General features: G+C 43.4%; 1 protein-coding gene across 8 annotated transcripts in view; it reads right to left on the bottom strand.

Moving 5' to 3' along the window:
* The window catches only part of LOC111855497 (teneurin-1-like), a 365,325-nt gene that overhangs the window by 16,435 nt on the left and 332,768 nt on the right, over positions 1-16,122 (bottom strand). For all 8 annotated transcript variants that reach the window (XM_072717559.1, XM_072717557.1, XM_072717558.1 and 5 more), the window contains 4 exons: positions 7,061-7,215; positions 3,451-3,817; positions 1,485-1,995; positions 221-393 (listed from right to left, as the gene is read on the bottom strand). In XM_072717559.1, the coding sequence (XP_072573660.1) occupies positions 221-393; positions 1,485-1,995; positions 3,451-3,817; positions 7,061-7,215 (1,206 nt within the window). The remainder of the gene's footprint in view (positions 1-220; positions 394-1,484; positions 1,996-3,450; positions 3,818-7,060; positions 7,216-16,122) is intronic.

The raw sequence follows: 16,122 nt of genomic DNA, 5'->3' as shown, positions 1-16,122 counted from the left end.
TGTGTTTATCAGTAATTTAAATAATAAATCTGCTAAATCCCTAGACACACAAAAAAATGACCTTAGAGTACCTTAGACACAGACATACATTAGATAAAGAATCCTGAATTCCCAAATCATAAAATTAATTTAGTTCAACTTACGTACACATTATCATTTATCATGTGTAAGGATGTGACGTTTAAATAGGAGTGAAAAAAAACCACAGAGGCATACATACCTTGACGCAATGTGTAAATCGTTTTGGTGGCTGAAAAGTTGGTCGCCGTAGTGAAGTTCTCACTGTTTGAGGTGTCTACTTCCACTTTTACGGACTTCTCCATGTTACCATGGAAACTGATCACTTCTCCCGTAGGATAGGTGACATTGATAAGATGACCTTCAGTGTTATACCTGAATGGGGGTGTGGGGGTGGGGGGAGGGCGCAGTAGATCAGGTTCATTTAAAGAACTTTAAGTTGAACATATTTAACACAAAGTCATCAAGGAGAAACCAGGAGGTGGGTGGATATTGAAGAAACTTCATAAAATGGTTGATTTAAATAAGCTTGGTATGAGGTTATGAAAATCAGTCGCAAGGAGTAAACACATATTGTGTCTGTGACTGTAATATATTTCAAGTAAAAAATATAAAATATAACTCTACAAACCTCTGCTAATAATAGAAAAATGCAATATGATACTTGATAGAAAGCCTGATACATTTTAGCACTCCTCCAATTTTAACCCACTGTTAATTAAAATAATTAAAAGAGGCGAATAACACTCTTCAGTTGCAGGGCTAATTGAAAGAAATCTTGTGGCTGCCTTCCGGAAATGTTGCTAAATACAGATACTGCCAGAGCTGCTTCATGGCGCCTCCCTGAAATTCTACACCCGAGCCACAAGGGGGCACTCATGTTATACTGATGTAACCAAATGGATGAAGTACACTGGGCTTGACTATTCTGTCTTCGGAATTCTTCTAAATAAACCAAAGCAATATTAAATGTCATTTGCATTGTTGCAAAATAACAGAAAAATGAGAAAAGCTACTTCTGACAATTAAAAAAGTATACATATATTAATAATGTAAAGATATGGGATGAAAGGAGACAAACGACTTCCTGAAGAAACCCCTTAATTTGCCTGCTATAAACATGTAAATACATCTGTTTTATTTAAAAGCTAAAATTTAAAACTAAGTTGCCCTTGCAGTGATAAATTGGGGTGAAATAAAGGTCACTGAAACAACGTAGTCGATACGAGGTCTGCTGGTAACTTCATTTCCCAGCTGATTTACTTCTGCCTTAAAAAAACGTATTTTTTGCTAATCAGAATTAAATTATACAATATCTTTAACAGATTTTGATTGCATTTACATATTTTTCTCCAAAAATCCTTGTATGTTATCATGTAAGAAAAGCATCATTTAAGCTAGTTCAGGAAATGTACACTGAAGTGTTACATTTAACTTTGAAAGAATGAAGACCAAAAAGCTCATACTCATAGACCATAGTCCAGCCGTTTTCATTGCTCTTGGTTGCTAGGAGACCGGAGTTTCCATGGTATGTGACTTGAGCAAGGTCATGACCCTGGGCAGAGACTCTCTTGAGGGCACCATTGTTGCTGATGGTGAGCCAGTAGACCTGACCACCGGGCACCACCAACCAGAGAGGCACCCCGTTGGCATCTCGCCGGACGTGGATGGAGTTGCTGTTGCTGCCGATGACGGTGCTGACATGGCCGTCAGAAGAATACGTGAAGTTGTGAATGTAGTCCCCCGTGATGAGGTTCTTGGTGTGGAGGTGGGTGCCGTTGGGACTGAAAAGGTAGAGCTCCTGGTCCACCGACGAGGCGATCTCGAACATGCTGGCCGAGTTCAGGTGAGGCCGGTTAGGGCTCAGGGCGCGGATGCGGATGTTGCCCAGATCAGCGATGTAGAGTGTGCCATCGGGGGACACTGCCAACGAGGAGGGTGCCTTCAGCCTGGCGTCCCTGGCATACCCGCCGTCGCCTGCAGGGAAGAGAAAAACGGCGATAAACACATTCAGTCCCTGGCTCACACTGGTCGGGCCCTGCACGGCTGCCCTATGCATAACTGGGAAATATGTGACTTGAAAAACACATTTTGCTCAACAAGGTCTTTAGGACCTGCTCGACGGGAGACAATCTTTAGATGTTGTCAGCTCCGGGGGAGGCACGGCGCATTGACGGCCATGTAGCGCCAATGAGTCGACGGGGGACAGACGCTGGCGGTCCCAGCCACGCGAGGTGATGGACAGAATGTGTATTTGTGGAGAGAGGGAAATGGGAGATGAAAGCCTCTGAAGAGAGTAATCATCTGTTAACAGCATGACATGATGGGAAATATGCAAAGTACCGCCCGCCAAAGAGTAACTGTTCCGCCCCATTGGTTCATGGCCTATGTGAGCCACCCGCCCGCCCCATTTTCAATCTAAAAATGTGATGCATTTTACAGCCAGAAGTCGACACTGATAGGATCACATTGTAACCACGTGTAAGAACAGGGAAGAGTGCCTTGCAGCCAAAAATATTTCAGTATATAGTATAGCTTTTAAATATCTTAGAATTAATATATTAAGGCATACAGACCCCTAAATTTTCCAAAATGACATCTTGTAATTTCTTGCTAAAAAATTGGGTGAATAGGTAAGACACTACCACTTAGTAGACTTTAATAAATATTAGCAACCGTGTTTAACCGCACATTGAGTACTGTTGAACTGTTGAATACTCTTTTCTGCTAAGGAGGTGAATGAATCCACCCAGTGATCATATTACACGTGTGTGTGACGGCTTTGGAGAAAAGTCTTGAGATGGTTGTGGCTGTAATGTCGCTTGAAGTTAGCACGTTATCCTGAGTCTTACCAAAAGGGGAGTCAAAGACTAAGTAGACAAAGACAGAAAATCCTGGTAATAAACACAGACCTCTACAGATGCTGGATACCACATAGTCTCCAAGGGAACGTGAAGCAAACTCAGAGAAAATTGACAATTTCTTGAAACCCCCCACAGCTAGTTCTATTTAGGTTCTTCTCTCTCAAGTATATTTGTTTTGGAGGCTTCTACTTGGAAAGTAACAAATCTGCCAATATTCCTTGCATGACATGGCCCACTAATCCTTTTCAAGTGTTTGCTATATCACCAGCATTATACTGGTCTTTACTGTTGAGTGCACTTGATACAATGCACTATTTGATAAAACACGGAGACCACTGGGTGTTAGACAACTCCCATCTTGTTCTGCTAGATAGTGCACCAGGAAGAAGGGATGATGCTCCTCCACTGAGTTAAGTCACTACGCTGGAATGTAATCAAGAAGAAAATGGCACAAGGCCTTTAGGAGACAAGAGTTCTTCACAGTTACCGAGTGAGATACAGGTGATCTTGCTCAGTGATATTTACTGCCGTGGGGCGGACAGACAGGGGATTGTAGCCTATATCATACCTGAGAAGCAGTCGCAGTTAGGGTCAATCTTGCAGTCGCATTCTGTTGGGGCCCCGGCGACAATGGAAATCTCGCCATTGGTGGTGACCTGCTGGATGCGGTTGATCTTCCTCTCATCAGTCTCGGCGATGTAGAGCACACCCTGGTGTGACACCGCGATGGCTTTGGCCGCCTCCAATGTGGAGTGGGCGGCAGCCTTGCTCACCAAGTAGTGGTCCGTCCCAGGGACTTGGCAGTGAATAGGACGCCCCGCGATGATCCTGACCTGATTTCCCTCCGAAACCTGAATGACGATGTTGTTGTCCAGGATGTAGAGGGAGTTATCCATAGGATTAACGGCCAGATCAGTAGGCCACTCCAGACGTACCTAAACAATAAGTGAAAATGGAGTTACACCTCCATCCAGTTGCCTGTCATCCTTTCCAAGAGAAGCGCAAAAATTGATTTGAGAAGTTTAGAACTACAAGCACCAACACCACTTGCTGGATATTACACTCACCTTCAGTAAATGCTATGATGTTATAATATTCTAGAAAAGATGCTATCATTTATCAAAATGATTACAAAATGAGAAAATTCATTTGACAAATAATAAAAATGGAGAGTGCTTATTTCTGTGGCAAACAAAATCATCTATGGGATTTACTTCAGATGCATTACTGAAGTTTACAGCCAGTACTGCCAACAAGCCTTTACTCATCTTATTCATCTTCTTTAGCTTATTTCAGCATGGAAATGATAGTGGTGTACAGTACCAAACCACGGTGCTGGATCTGAGCTCCCATACTGTTACATATAAACTTGCAGAGTTGGATAATTCAGGTCCAGAGAGTAAAAGTCCAGTCCGGGATTTTCTTTCAACCAACCAGCTGAGTACTCTGTGACTGTGACTCTTTATGCTTAGCTGATTGTTTGGAAGAAAATCTTGGTCTGGACTTTTACTCTCTGGACCGGAATTACCCAACTCTGCAAACTTGGCGCCAAATTCGACTGCCTTGTTTGAAAAAAAGAGTGATACCTAACTCAAGAATAGCCGCTGGTATCTATAAAACATCACTCGTTCAATAATTCATATGATAAATAAGGCACTGACCATATGTAAGGACGTTCCGAGAATCAAATTCAATTCTCTGTGTGAGTATGACTTTAAAGACCCATAGGAGTCCCTAATAGAAGCTTTCACCTGTACAAGCGCATTGTTAAAAGCCCAGACAGGACTGTGCGCTGGACTCCCCCTGGCAGAGTCTTAAAAAAATGTAAATGTGCCATTGTACCCTATTCATTCATTATTCATATGCCATTCTAACGGCTCTGATTTCTTTCATAGCGACTATCCTATGTGCCGCTTATCAAACTTTTATACATGAAGAGGCTCTTCCTTGCACTTTATCTGAGAGCCGTCAGCTTCAATCAGAGGTGGCGAGGCCGGACGGATATCCCAGGGCCGGGCGGTGAGAGAGCTGAGGATCCGCGGGCTCCCGGCTCCAAGGGCACCCAGCCGATCGGATTTTTAATTCCTTTTCCGGCGATTTCAGACCTTGTGGCAGGATCTCATTTAGAAGGATGGGACCCTATTTGCACTCGTGGCTGACGTGACCGCGATCTGGCCTTCCTCCCGAAGTGAGCCACCAAGAATTCCCGCGGCGGTTCTTCGCGACGCCGCTTTCTGTCCCTGCATCCCTGACCGGTAAACACATGGCGTGCTGAGAAACCCCTTTGGAAACGTCCTCACCTTCCTTTCTCCCCACGCCGCACGCGTGTGCTCGCCTTGGGTGCTTAATAATGCATTACTGTTTTGACAGGGGATAATCTGAAGGGCCAGGCGTTGGGACCGTATGCATCCCTCCCATCTGCCATACGCAGCAGTAGGGGGGGGGGGTTGGAGGCCCGTGACAGGGAGTAATGAGTGTCATGTCCTGACCACAGAGACTTCAAGGAAAATCCCAACTTAATAAACAGCAGCGATGCTAACTAACCAATAATCCTTGAGGAAGAAGGGATCGGTGTCCAGAAATAAAACCCTGTCATCGGACAGAGGTTTCTGATTGGTCATGGCTAAAGTGAAGGTTACAAAGACCAAAGAGCGCTGCTGTCCTAATGTCCACCCTCAAGCAGAATAAGGCGCCTTCTGGGCAAATGCAATGGGCCCCTTACAGGCCATGTAATGTAGCCCACAGGAGCAGTGTAATCCACCTGGTTTGGGCATTAACTTCGCCGAACACTATTGTGCACACGGCATGGAGGGATCCCAGGAAAAAAATGAATAAACAGGGAAAGCCGTGGGAATGCATTTAAAGTGAATGAGACTGGTAGGGATTTGATAAGCGTAAGAGGACTTAACAATGGGCAAAGCAATGCTTGGTAACGTCTGCAGCACGCTGGGGGACGATTGAGACGGCGGTGGTTTTACCGGAGCTCCCGGTGGTGTAATGTATCCGTGAGAGCTGCGTCGACGGGTCGGCTTCACTCAGTCTCCCAGTGCTGTGGGTATTGGGCTTGTTTGGGATACACACGGAGTGGGGGGGGGCGACCGAGGAATGTAGGGCAAACAGGCTCCTTCATCAGTAAATACAGGAGGGTTTGGACGGTACCACTATTGCTAGTGGTATCACTGTCGCAGATATAACGCAGCTAGGGCATGACTCTTTCTGATCCAGGAAACCATAAAAAGTGGCTAAAAATGCACATGAAGTTTGATTTTTTTTTTTTTTTTTGAGAAAAACCAACTCGATAAAGGGTGCTTTAACTCCTCGGAAAGATTCCTTCGGAAGTGAACGGAAAGGTGATGATAGGTTAAGCCTTCATGGGTGAGCGGCGGTTAATTTTTCTCCTGCGCGTTTCGTGATAGAAGCGACTCCAATATGGGTCAATGTGCTCCATTTCCCAGGCGGAGAGTGACGGTCAGGCGTCTCCCCTCTCCGGAGTCCTTCTGAAGGTTACCCGGCCTCAGCGTTTTCCATCTTTCCACCGACACATCATAAACGGCGGCCTGTCTAGCTAACCTCATCCTGGGCAGAGCAGCGCGGTCCTGACCAGATTCTGGGTCGCGATCCTCCCCTGACAAACCGCCTTTCCTATTCTGGGAACGCGACTTCCCAAGAGGGGAGTGTAAAGGCAACTGGGACAATTCAGTGGGACGTGGCGATAACTCAAAGTGATGATGTTCTGGAAGAGGAACTTTGTATGAACTCACCATGTTTTATGATTCCGACAACAACAAAAAATCTGTGTTGCTGACATTGCATTGAACTTTCCATAAAGCAAAGCATAAATGATCTAGCTAATCACTCCCACCTCCAGTAATAATGAGATGTGTCACGGAATATGAACATAAAATCCAATTTGTGATCATTTACATACCATGGTTAGATATACCTATGCAGTGGATGATTTTACCTGAGGCAACTATGATAATTAATGAATGACTGCATCCAGGAGAATCAGATCCTATGAAGGAGGTATCAGATCCTCCATAACTGTTGGTGCAGAATGCATTTGTAGTGACAGGACGGTACATAAGCTCCTAGCAGGATATAACTGGTCAGATCGCATGCTACTTTTGCCTGTCAGCAATCAGTTGGACTGGAACAGGATAAGGAAAAAGGCTCACCTGGGTGATATCCATGCGGGAATCGCAGCTCAGGGGCTGAGTGGACATGAGACCATTAGAACCAATTATGGTTGTTATCGTGCCTTTCTCGTTGATCTTCTGAATCATGGTTCCATCGACGAAGTAGACGAAGCCTCTCCTATCCACGGCGATACCTGGTGGGAGGGGGGGGGGGGGCGACCGACTTAAATCCTAAGGCTGAGGTATGGTCTGAGGATTAGGTAGATTTAGTCGGTATCTGTTTTAAAGAAGAGGGCTGCTTTTGCATTACACAAACACAATGATGTTGTCATTAAAGAAATCGTGAAAGGGTCTGATTTGTCTGATGTCATGGAGCTCTGAAGATGATTCTTATAGATCTAAAAGAATGGCAACAGGCATTTGTAACTGACATATTATATACTGAATTTACGGCGATGAGTCTATTTTGTAATAATGAGGACGTGCATTTTCTTTAATGACGACATCATACAGTAGCAAATGCAGAAGGATTAATGATCTCCAAGTACATCATTTTTACCACAAATGAGTGCTGGTCAACTTTTAACACTCAACTATATGCCAGAATTGGTATAGTGCTGAATATAGCACTAGAGCTGATTGATTACCAAACAAATACAAGATAAAACGTTCTGTTCTCAACAATGGATATCTGTCGAAATTCTGCATGTGTCAAATGGATTTGTGTGGTGGCTCAGCTGTTAGTCCTTTATATTTCCAAAGTTATGGGCTGTATCCATGTTCACACCTGTTTTCTCCAGGTATTCTGGTTCCCTCCCAAACAAAAATGCATAGATGTATCACTGTCATCAAATTGCTCATAATGGGTGTTACTGCGTGCCCTGTGATGCGTTGGCAGCCCCTCCTGGGCATCCCCAGTGCTTCCTGGGATTGGCTCCAAGCTGACCTTCTGACCCTGACCTTCTACAGTGGTTATGGAAAATGCACGTCCTCATTTAGACTATCCCAATGCATGGACAGTCAAGGGTTATTTCCACACGATCAAAAATTCAGAGCCCTCAAGTTCAGATAGTCAAAAATAGACGAGAAATGAATTACACTTGACACGTGACACATTCCTGCTGGCCAGCCTAAGAATAATAGTACACACACTGTTGGAGGAAAGAGCGAATAACTGTGCGCATTACACAGCTCATTAACGCTTCAGTCAATGATGAAGCACTTATGAAGTGTACAGTATAAGGATCAACGGTATGCATATTCACAAACAGGAGAGAAACAAAGTTATTCCACCTGAACTCTAAATAAGAAAAATGCCCATCAAAGCAATATTTTGTATGATGTAGGCTTCCAAAAAGTCTCTGGGCCACTGCATCTAAAGTCAAACAGTTTTGACTTTCCCTGCAGTGAAAACACTGACCTTTTCTGTGCCACTAATGAATTCTGCAAGCTAAGGGGCGATGAGGGGGGAGATTGATGGCACAACGGGGCCGCACGGCTCCTGAAGAGGACAGGTGGACTGTTCCATATTCCTTCCAACCTCTTTCATCATCCACCTGGCATAGACAGATTAAGGCAGACAGACCCCCCCCACACCCTCTCCCGTTAACCCGGGCCTTCTCCCCCTCTCAGGTCCAGTCTCTGTCTGCCAGTGAGTGACCCCGACCTCTCACTGCACCCTACCCCCCCCCCCTCGCATACACAGGAGCCTGGAGTGAATACCAGCAGGGGGTAATCATGAACAGGCACTTGCGAGATGCTGCCCACGGCACTGGGGGACAGAGTCACGGCATTCCGGTCACAGGCTTTACGGGAAGCCACACTCCATTTGGATGTCATTCTTTTTTTACCTCTCCACCCCCTTCTACCAGCGCCGGGCAAAGACCTCCCAGGGGGATCGGAGATGACAACGGCGCCGCGGAAACGGAATTTCAAAGGTCACGCCTCCTTAGTGACGCTGACAGGTTGCTGGGTGACTTCAAGTATATCCATCACCGTCTTAGACCCACCTGAAACACAATATTTCAAATATGGGCTCCCATGACTTCCTGTTGCCTTGGCGTGTTTCGTTAGTAGGCTAGAAGCTGTGAATCAAGATGACTACAAGGAGCATGTTGCTTTAATTCATGCCATTTAACGTGCCCCAGTCTAAGACCGCAATAGTTTATGGGACCAAATTAAATTCATGAGACTGAACGAAGCCTTTGGCTAGTTTCCATCAATATCTGTGATGGGACACGTTCACAATGAGTGCCTGTCTTAGTGTCTCCATCTCATTCTATGCAACAGTTATTTCTCAGTAATTAATGTGACTGCTAATCTCCTTCTCATTAAAATATGTCGCTATCGGGAGACAGAATTGCCTCCGTGACTTTATAAAATGCATTTTTTTTAAAGATCCATCTCTGTGCTGGAAGATAAGCCCAAGCGCTGCCATTTCTGCAGTGGTCGCAACTGGTTTGGCTGAAACCCGTATCTCTCACCAAAATCGTAGCCTGCCCGCATTCCTATAAAAGCAGATTCATTGCAGACCTCATAGTACGCAGCACGCAAATGGCTCTGTGAGTGCCGAGGGAAAATCTATTACCGCATGTGGGACGGGCTAACACCTGTGATTACATGCCCCAGTGTTCAAATCACTCCCAACGATTTTGAGATTTCTCCCCCTGCAATTTTACATTTCACGGTCCCATTCTGTTTCGCGCAATCCAAGCCAAGCGTTGTGAGGAAACTGAAATGAATTCAAAAAGTTCTAGGAAGTTGGTGCAAAAAATATATAAAAATCCAAACCCAAAGGCACCAGTTAATGGAAGCTTAATGCTCTACGGCTGTAAGAGGAAGTCGAAGTTCCACACGGTTCATATCCAGCATATATAGCCTTAGAATTCTCGGTAACATTTTCCTTAAGGCCACGTTTTTAGTCATTTATAAACACATTCCTAATGCATTATAATGCATTCATAAAGCATTGTATACATGTCTATAAATATTTATCAAAGACATAATGCATTATGGGCAACTGTATTATGCATTTTGAATGCTTTATGAAGCTCTCATCTATTGTGCATTATAGATACCTTTATAATGCATTATAGTGGTTGGTGTAAAAATTAAGGATGCTTTGTACTGCATTATAAAAGTATCTATAGTGCATTATAGATTCACAAGGCAGTCATAATGCATAATGCACACAGCTATAATATATTACGGGTTTTTATAAATATTTATATCTATGTTTATAATGCTTTATGAATGCATTATTATGCATTATGAATGTGTTTATAAATTACTGAAAACATGGCCTTAGGTAAAGTGTTACCAAAATCAGTGAGATTCACACTGCCAAGTAATTCTAGCAAAACATAAGCAGATTTCTTGTTTATTCCTCTGCTGGGTCATTCACATCACAACACAGCACCATTTTCGTGGAAATAATTCAGAAGTCTTCGATGAAATCTGTCAAAGCACGTTTTAATTCTTCATTTTATACGTATGTACATGACATGCTGTCAGAGAGTATTTTGCTCCATACCTTCAGAGACGCCACGCTCAGCCATGTTTTCCTCCACCAGCAGTTCTGTCCGCTCTGAGCCCCCCCACTCGCTCGCCAACCTGCCATCGTGTTTCTCACTCTCCCTTCAGGCGTGATGGTGCAAAGTATCGATCTCTCAGCAATCGTGCAGATTCCTCCCAATAAATGTCATATCCTACAGCTTTCCAAAATCATTTCCTCTTGTTTGTATTTATTTGGCAGATGTAAAAATGAGATAAATAATACTTGATAAGTTTAAAGCCATGAAGGAGCCAAGTTTGGAGAGAGATTACTTTAGGAGCGAAACGTGTGTCTCACGGTCAATGCGTCAGACTTGAGAGCCCTGCCTACCGAACTGATCCAATCTTTCTCTTCCATTTCTACATTTTCTGGCATCTGTGCGCATCCATGTAATAGCGTGCTTGCAGCGGGATCACATGTAACTTATTTAGGAATTTACCTGGAAACAACAAATGCTATTTTATGATTGGCTTGTATATGGTTATTAACTCTGCATAACTCAGGACAGCTATGACCTCGGCGGAAAACTCCACTCCGTGCATCATCCATTAATTCTACATAACGGGACCCTTACTTCAGTGTGGCATCCCCTTCTGGGCATCCCCAGCGCTTCCTGGGATTGCGATCCGTGTGTCTCACGGTCAATGCGTCACACTTGAGAGCTCTGTGTAAACCTTCAGTTGCTTAAGCTGCCATTGCTGGACGAAAAAAAATACATGTAACATCTAATTACTCTGTAACATCACACATGGTAATGATAATAATTAAAAGGGGGGGGGGGGGTCACGATTTAAGAAGTGATCACAGGAGGGGGTGTTCAGGAATGGGTTCTTTTCAGGCCCTCTCTGGCATGACTGTGCGTTTCCACTCATTTAAACAAATGGCCGACGAAACGCTCAAATTAAATTTGCTGGTAACAACGCGATTACCAACGCAGTGATGAGAAAAGGAATGATGGTTATGTGCTGTATAATTTAATAATGCAAATTGTTGTGTCTCTTTTTTAATGTATTGCCCTCGAGAGGGACACAGATGCGGAACTTTATGTAAAGAATTATACCCCCCCACCCATACAAACACAAATACATATCCCACTTCACTGGTTTTTAAGGGGTTGTTGAGTCACCCAATGATTCCTCTGGGAATATACATGGGAGGTGGATTTAAAAAACAGAAGGGTGCCTTGTTTTTAAAAAAACTCCAGTTTCAGTTTCAGAAATCAAACAGACAAACACTTAAATGCCCAGAAATACATCTTTCATTACGGCATCCTAACTTACAGAAGCCATGGATTTGCTGACACTTTGAGCAGAAGCTCTTTTTTAGCTATCTGAAGGGAAAAAAACGCTGTTATGCGTTATCTCTAGGGAGATAACCAAAATACATGCTTCAGGTCACATTTTGGAACATGGTACGATTTCATGACGCGGCGCAATTCGACACGATACCATCACCTGCTTTGGCCGGATTTGCTGACTAGTATCGTATTCAGTCATCATTCGGACCTTCTGCAGAACGTAACACAGGAAGGACGCCTCCCTGCTTAATTTAATTAGCATCCAGTTATTAGCTGATGAAGTCTGCCTCATTGTTGGACTCTTTAGAGATACAAAAAAAAAAACAGGAAACACAAGGACGCCTGTCTCTGGCTATGCTACGGATTAAAGGATCGCAGTTTTTTAGCTAGTAAACCATTTTTAAGGAGCTTACGAAATTTAGTTTAGACATTTAATTTGTTGGTTTAGACGTTTAATTTGTAAGCAGCCATTTTGAGTAATTCCACAAGAATAAAGCTGAGATAATCTCTCCGAAATGCATATTATTTGTGTGAAACTTTTCCATCTTTCCGCACAACCTTGAACATGTACATGCAGCCATTTATTAGAGCCGGCCCGGGAAAGAAGTGCATTAGAACTGCTTCTGTAATATATTTGGTGATGCATCTGGATGGGCCTTGTGTTTAGGGGAGTTTCAGCCAGCCTGCAAATCGGATTAGCTTCGGGGGAGTGAGGCCTTTACGTTCTGTGGGGCGTACAAAGCGATGCCTGAGAGAGCGACGCTATCCTCCGCGAGGGACTCTGATCCCTCCCTGGTGCTTCCCGGTCCAACCAGGAGGAGGAGAGCACAGGGCTGTGTTCAACAGCGACTCTGCTGCAGCTTGGAGATTATACAGGGGCTTGCAAGCTGCATTATCAAGAAGACCTTATAACAAACCTGATCGTGTGGGTCTAGAGGCAAGATGACCTTCAAACAAATAATGTTCCTAGCAAGCAGGATTAAAAAAAAAAACCCATTTAACTAAGTCTGCGAAAGTGGAGAAGCTTATTGCTATTTCATATGACACAGAGTGACTATGTTAATTTAGTAGGTGCGCTCAAGGAAATATTATAGCAAATAAAATACCTTTTGGAATTTTATTATGACACCATCCATCTATTTTCAAGTCATATCAAATGAGGGTCTCTGTGATCTAATTCCAGGATCCAGGAACTAATTCTAGGAACTGCAAAAAATTCGCACACCACAGATATCGCAGATTTGCCAACTCGAATAAGCGACGGTTGTTTGGGCTGTGGGAGGAAATGGCCAGAGGAACCCCAAGCAAACACAGAGAGAGCACGCAAACTAAGTCCACATGGTATTCAGGACATGAACTGATCTGGCAAACTGGAAGGCGTGAGGTGACAGCTCTACCCACTTAGCCGTCGTGCTACCCACGGCAACACAACATGACAAATAAATGCCAAATAAACTGTGCGGTCTGATTTATAATCTTCACAGATCTGTCTTCTCTCAGCCTAAGGGTGCATCAATACATGAGAAGAACCAGTGTTATAAAATCTGATGTATAACAAAGCCAGAAAAGTCTGAGGTACAGACTTTGGGTAAAAGTATTTTTATTTTTATTTTTTATAAAAAAACTATATAAATCCGTATTATGAAATGTGACTCTGGTGAGGATGCATCAACGAGCACAGACTAAAATTTAATTTAATGCTAAAATTAAATCCGGGGCACTAATAGCTACTACTCAGTGCCCCTGAGCTGAAAGCTAATGTAAAAATATTAACGTGAACAATTAATTCTTAAATCCTGCACAGATGGCTGCAAAAATAAAATAAAATAATATATATAAGTGTGTTCCATAGGTGCATGCACTACAAAGACTCCCACACCGCAACCTGACTGTGACAAACACCAGCATCTCAGAAGAGCAGATATCGCATTTCTACCCCCCCAGCTGACTGTTTAGCTGGGATCATGTTATACACATTAGCACTGGCAAACAAAGACGCCAAGAGAACATCCTAAACGGCTCGGCCGAACAAAGATGCGGTAACGCCGTAATGCAATTACATCCATGCTATGCACTTGTAAACGCAGATCACGGGAAAAGCAGACACAGTCTCTGTCCATCCCACACGATGTCATTTAACCACGTTGAAAATAGCACCGAGGCTCCAATTATGTAACTAGGGAAATGTGATTTCTGACACCGGCAAGATAACACCGTTTAGTGTTAAAAAACAGTACTAATTGATGTCCAGGTTTTCAGAGACAGCATGGGTAGGAAATAAATAAAGTAGGACATAAGAAATAGTATTAGAAGCAGTACATGTGCTGTAAACACAACTCCGCTCAGCAGTCGATGAGGTTAATATGGAAAATACTCGTCGATGCAGCTAAATCGTGGATATGTAACTGAAAACACGCTCACAACGCAGAAGGTCACGAGTGCAATTACAGATCGCCATCGCACAATATTCCGGCGATATCCCTCCGGAGCGTTTCCACGGCGGTCCTCCGTCATGCCGTTATGCAGCTTCCCCGTTTGCAGATAGTTAGCTAGTCGAGTGGAATTTCATTTTTCACCGGGGACCCTCTGCTGACAAGCGCAAATCGGAATGATAAATCTGGCCGCCTCGAACGCCGCCCCCCCCTCCCCCCCCCAGCCTTCCACCTCTCACGCAACCAAACGGACAAACTTCTGAAGACGGCGACTTGACCCTTGGGTGTCTGTCTCACACTTCATCGAGATTTCCCGCCCACCTTCACCGGACCTCTCCTGCCCCCAGGACCACCCCCACCCCCAACAGATCCCCCATGCAGCCTCAGAGCGTCTGTGTTTCCGCGTCCACACACGATCGCCCCTGTGCTCACCCCACGCTACCGCTTGTTAAAGTGACCCCAGCGGCATCCTCTTCATTTGCCCCCAGGCGAGACCGTGACGGTAAGGTGCACGCTGACTCTGCTCCAATCTCGGGGCCAACCAGCAATGTGCGCCTGAACCTGCAGGGGGCCAGTAATAGGCCACGGATGAGAACAGCCAGTGATGAGAGCTGGCACCTCTTAGCCTAGAAACACGCTGGATTGTCTTGGATCTTTTATACAGCAAGATAAACATTCAGCAGACCTTTAAGACAGTCAGACAGTATTTGGAGAGAGACAGAAAACAACACAAAGTCTTATAATACTTGTATTATGACATTTATAATGTTAAACTACAATGATCTTGCATAATTTTGTAGAACGGAAGCATACATTCCATTGTATTAAAGCTCGTTGCTTATAAAGACAGTTAAGATGCAACAAGACTGGCTATTTTTATAACAGTTATAAGAAAAACATATTCATGTTCTTTACTGTGGCTTTATTTTGAGAGATAATAATATATCTGGTATCTCCAGTACTGTAATTTGTTACAAAGGATCAACATTTTGTTTACATTTTTGTAGGATGCCGTGCGGACCAACCTCTACTATCTCCGAGGGTTTGCTTCGTAATGAGATTTCACACTCGGATTGTCTATATTTTATGAACAACTTGGCACAAATCCAGTAATTAAATACGTCCTGGCATCTGACAAAGAAACTGAATGTGCATTATTGGACTTGCACAATTTACATTTATTTTCACAAAATGATTGGACCACATGACAAAAAAGATTACTATATATAATGGATGTATCCAGTAATACTATTCAAGTACACAAGTATTATAGGATTTTATGGAAGGGAACAAAATTATTTTAAAAAATAACTGTCTCTGCAGTGAACCAAATTGATCTATAAATTTCATAAATGATAAAATAAAAATGTTACAACTTGCCTATAAAAATAAAAAGCAATTGTAAGCAATTAAAGGAAATTTATTGTATTTAAATTGCATGATGGAGTATTCTTGTCAGTCAACAAAACTTAATAAAAACACAGAGTTTAAGCAATATAGCAAGCTTGCAATATTACTTTTTAAAGACTCTATAAGGAGTTAATTACTAAAGAAGTTAACATATCTGCCAAGATATTATATAACACTAAGGCGGGAGGTGGCCATTTTGGCATGAGGTTCTGTGTGTTAAGTAGCTAAACAATGCTAAAATAAAACAGATCCATCGATCTTCTATATCTGCTTCAATAATTGAGTCGTGCTGAACCTGGAGCTTATCCCAGAAAACACATGGCAGGAGGGAGGGACACGTTGGTATAGGAGAGAGGATGATATGGGTGCGTGTGTGTGTGTGGGAGGGGGCAATTTGAAGGTCTATTTT

The sequence above is a fragment of the Paramormyrops kingsleyae genome, chromosome 10 (assembly GCF_048594095.1).
Source record: "Paramormyrops kingsleyae isolate MSU_618 chromosome 10, PKINGS_0.4, whole genome shotgun sequence".
NCBI lineage: Eukaryota > Metazoa > Chordata > Actinopteri > Osteoglossiformes > Mormyridae > Paramormyrops > Paramormyrops kingsleyae.
Note: the sequence above shows the minus strand (reverse complement) of the source record. Positions and strands in the feature narration are given on the sequence as shown.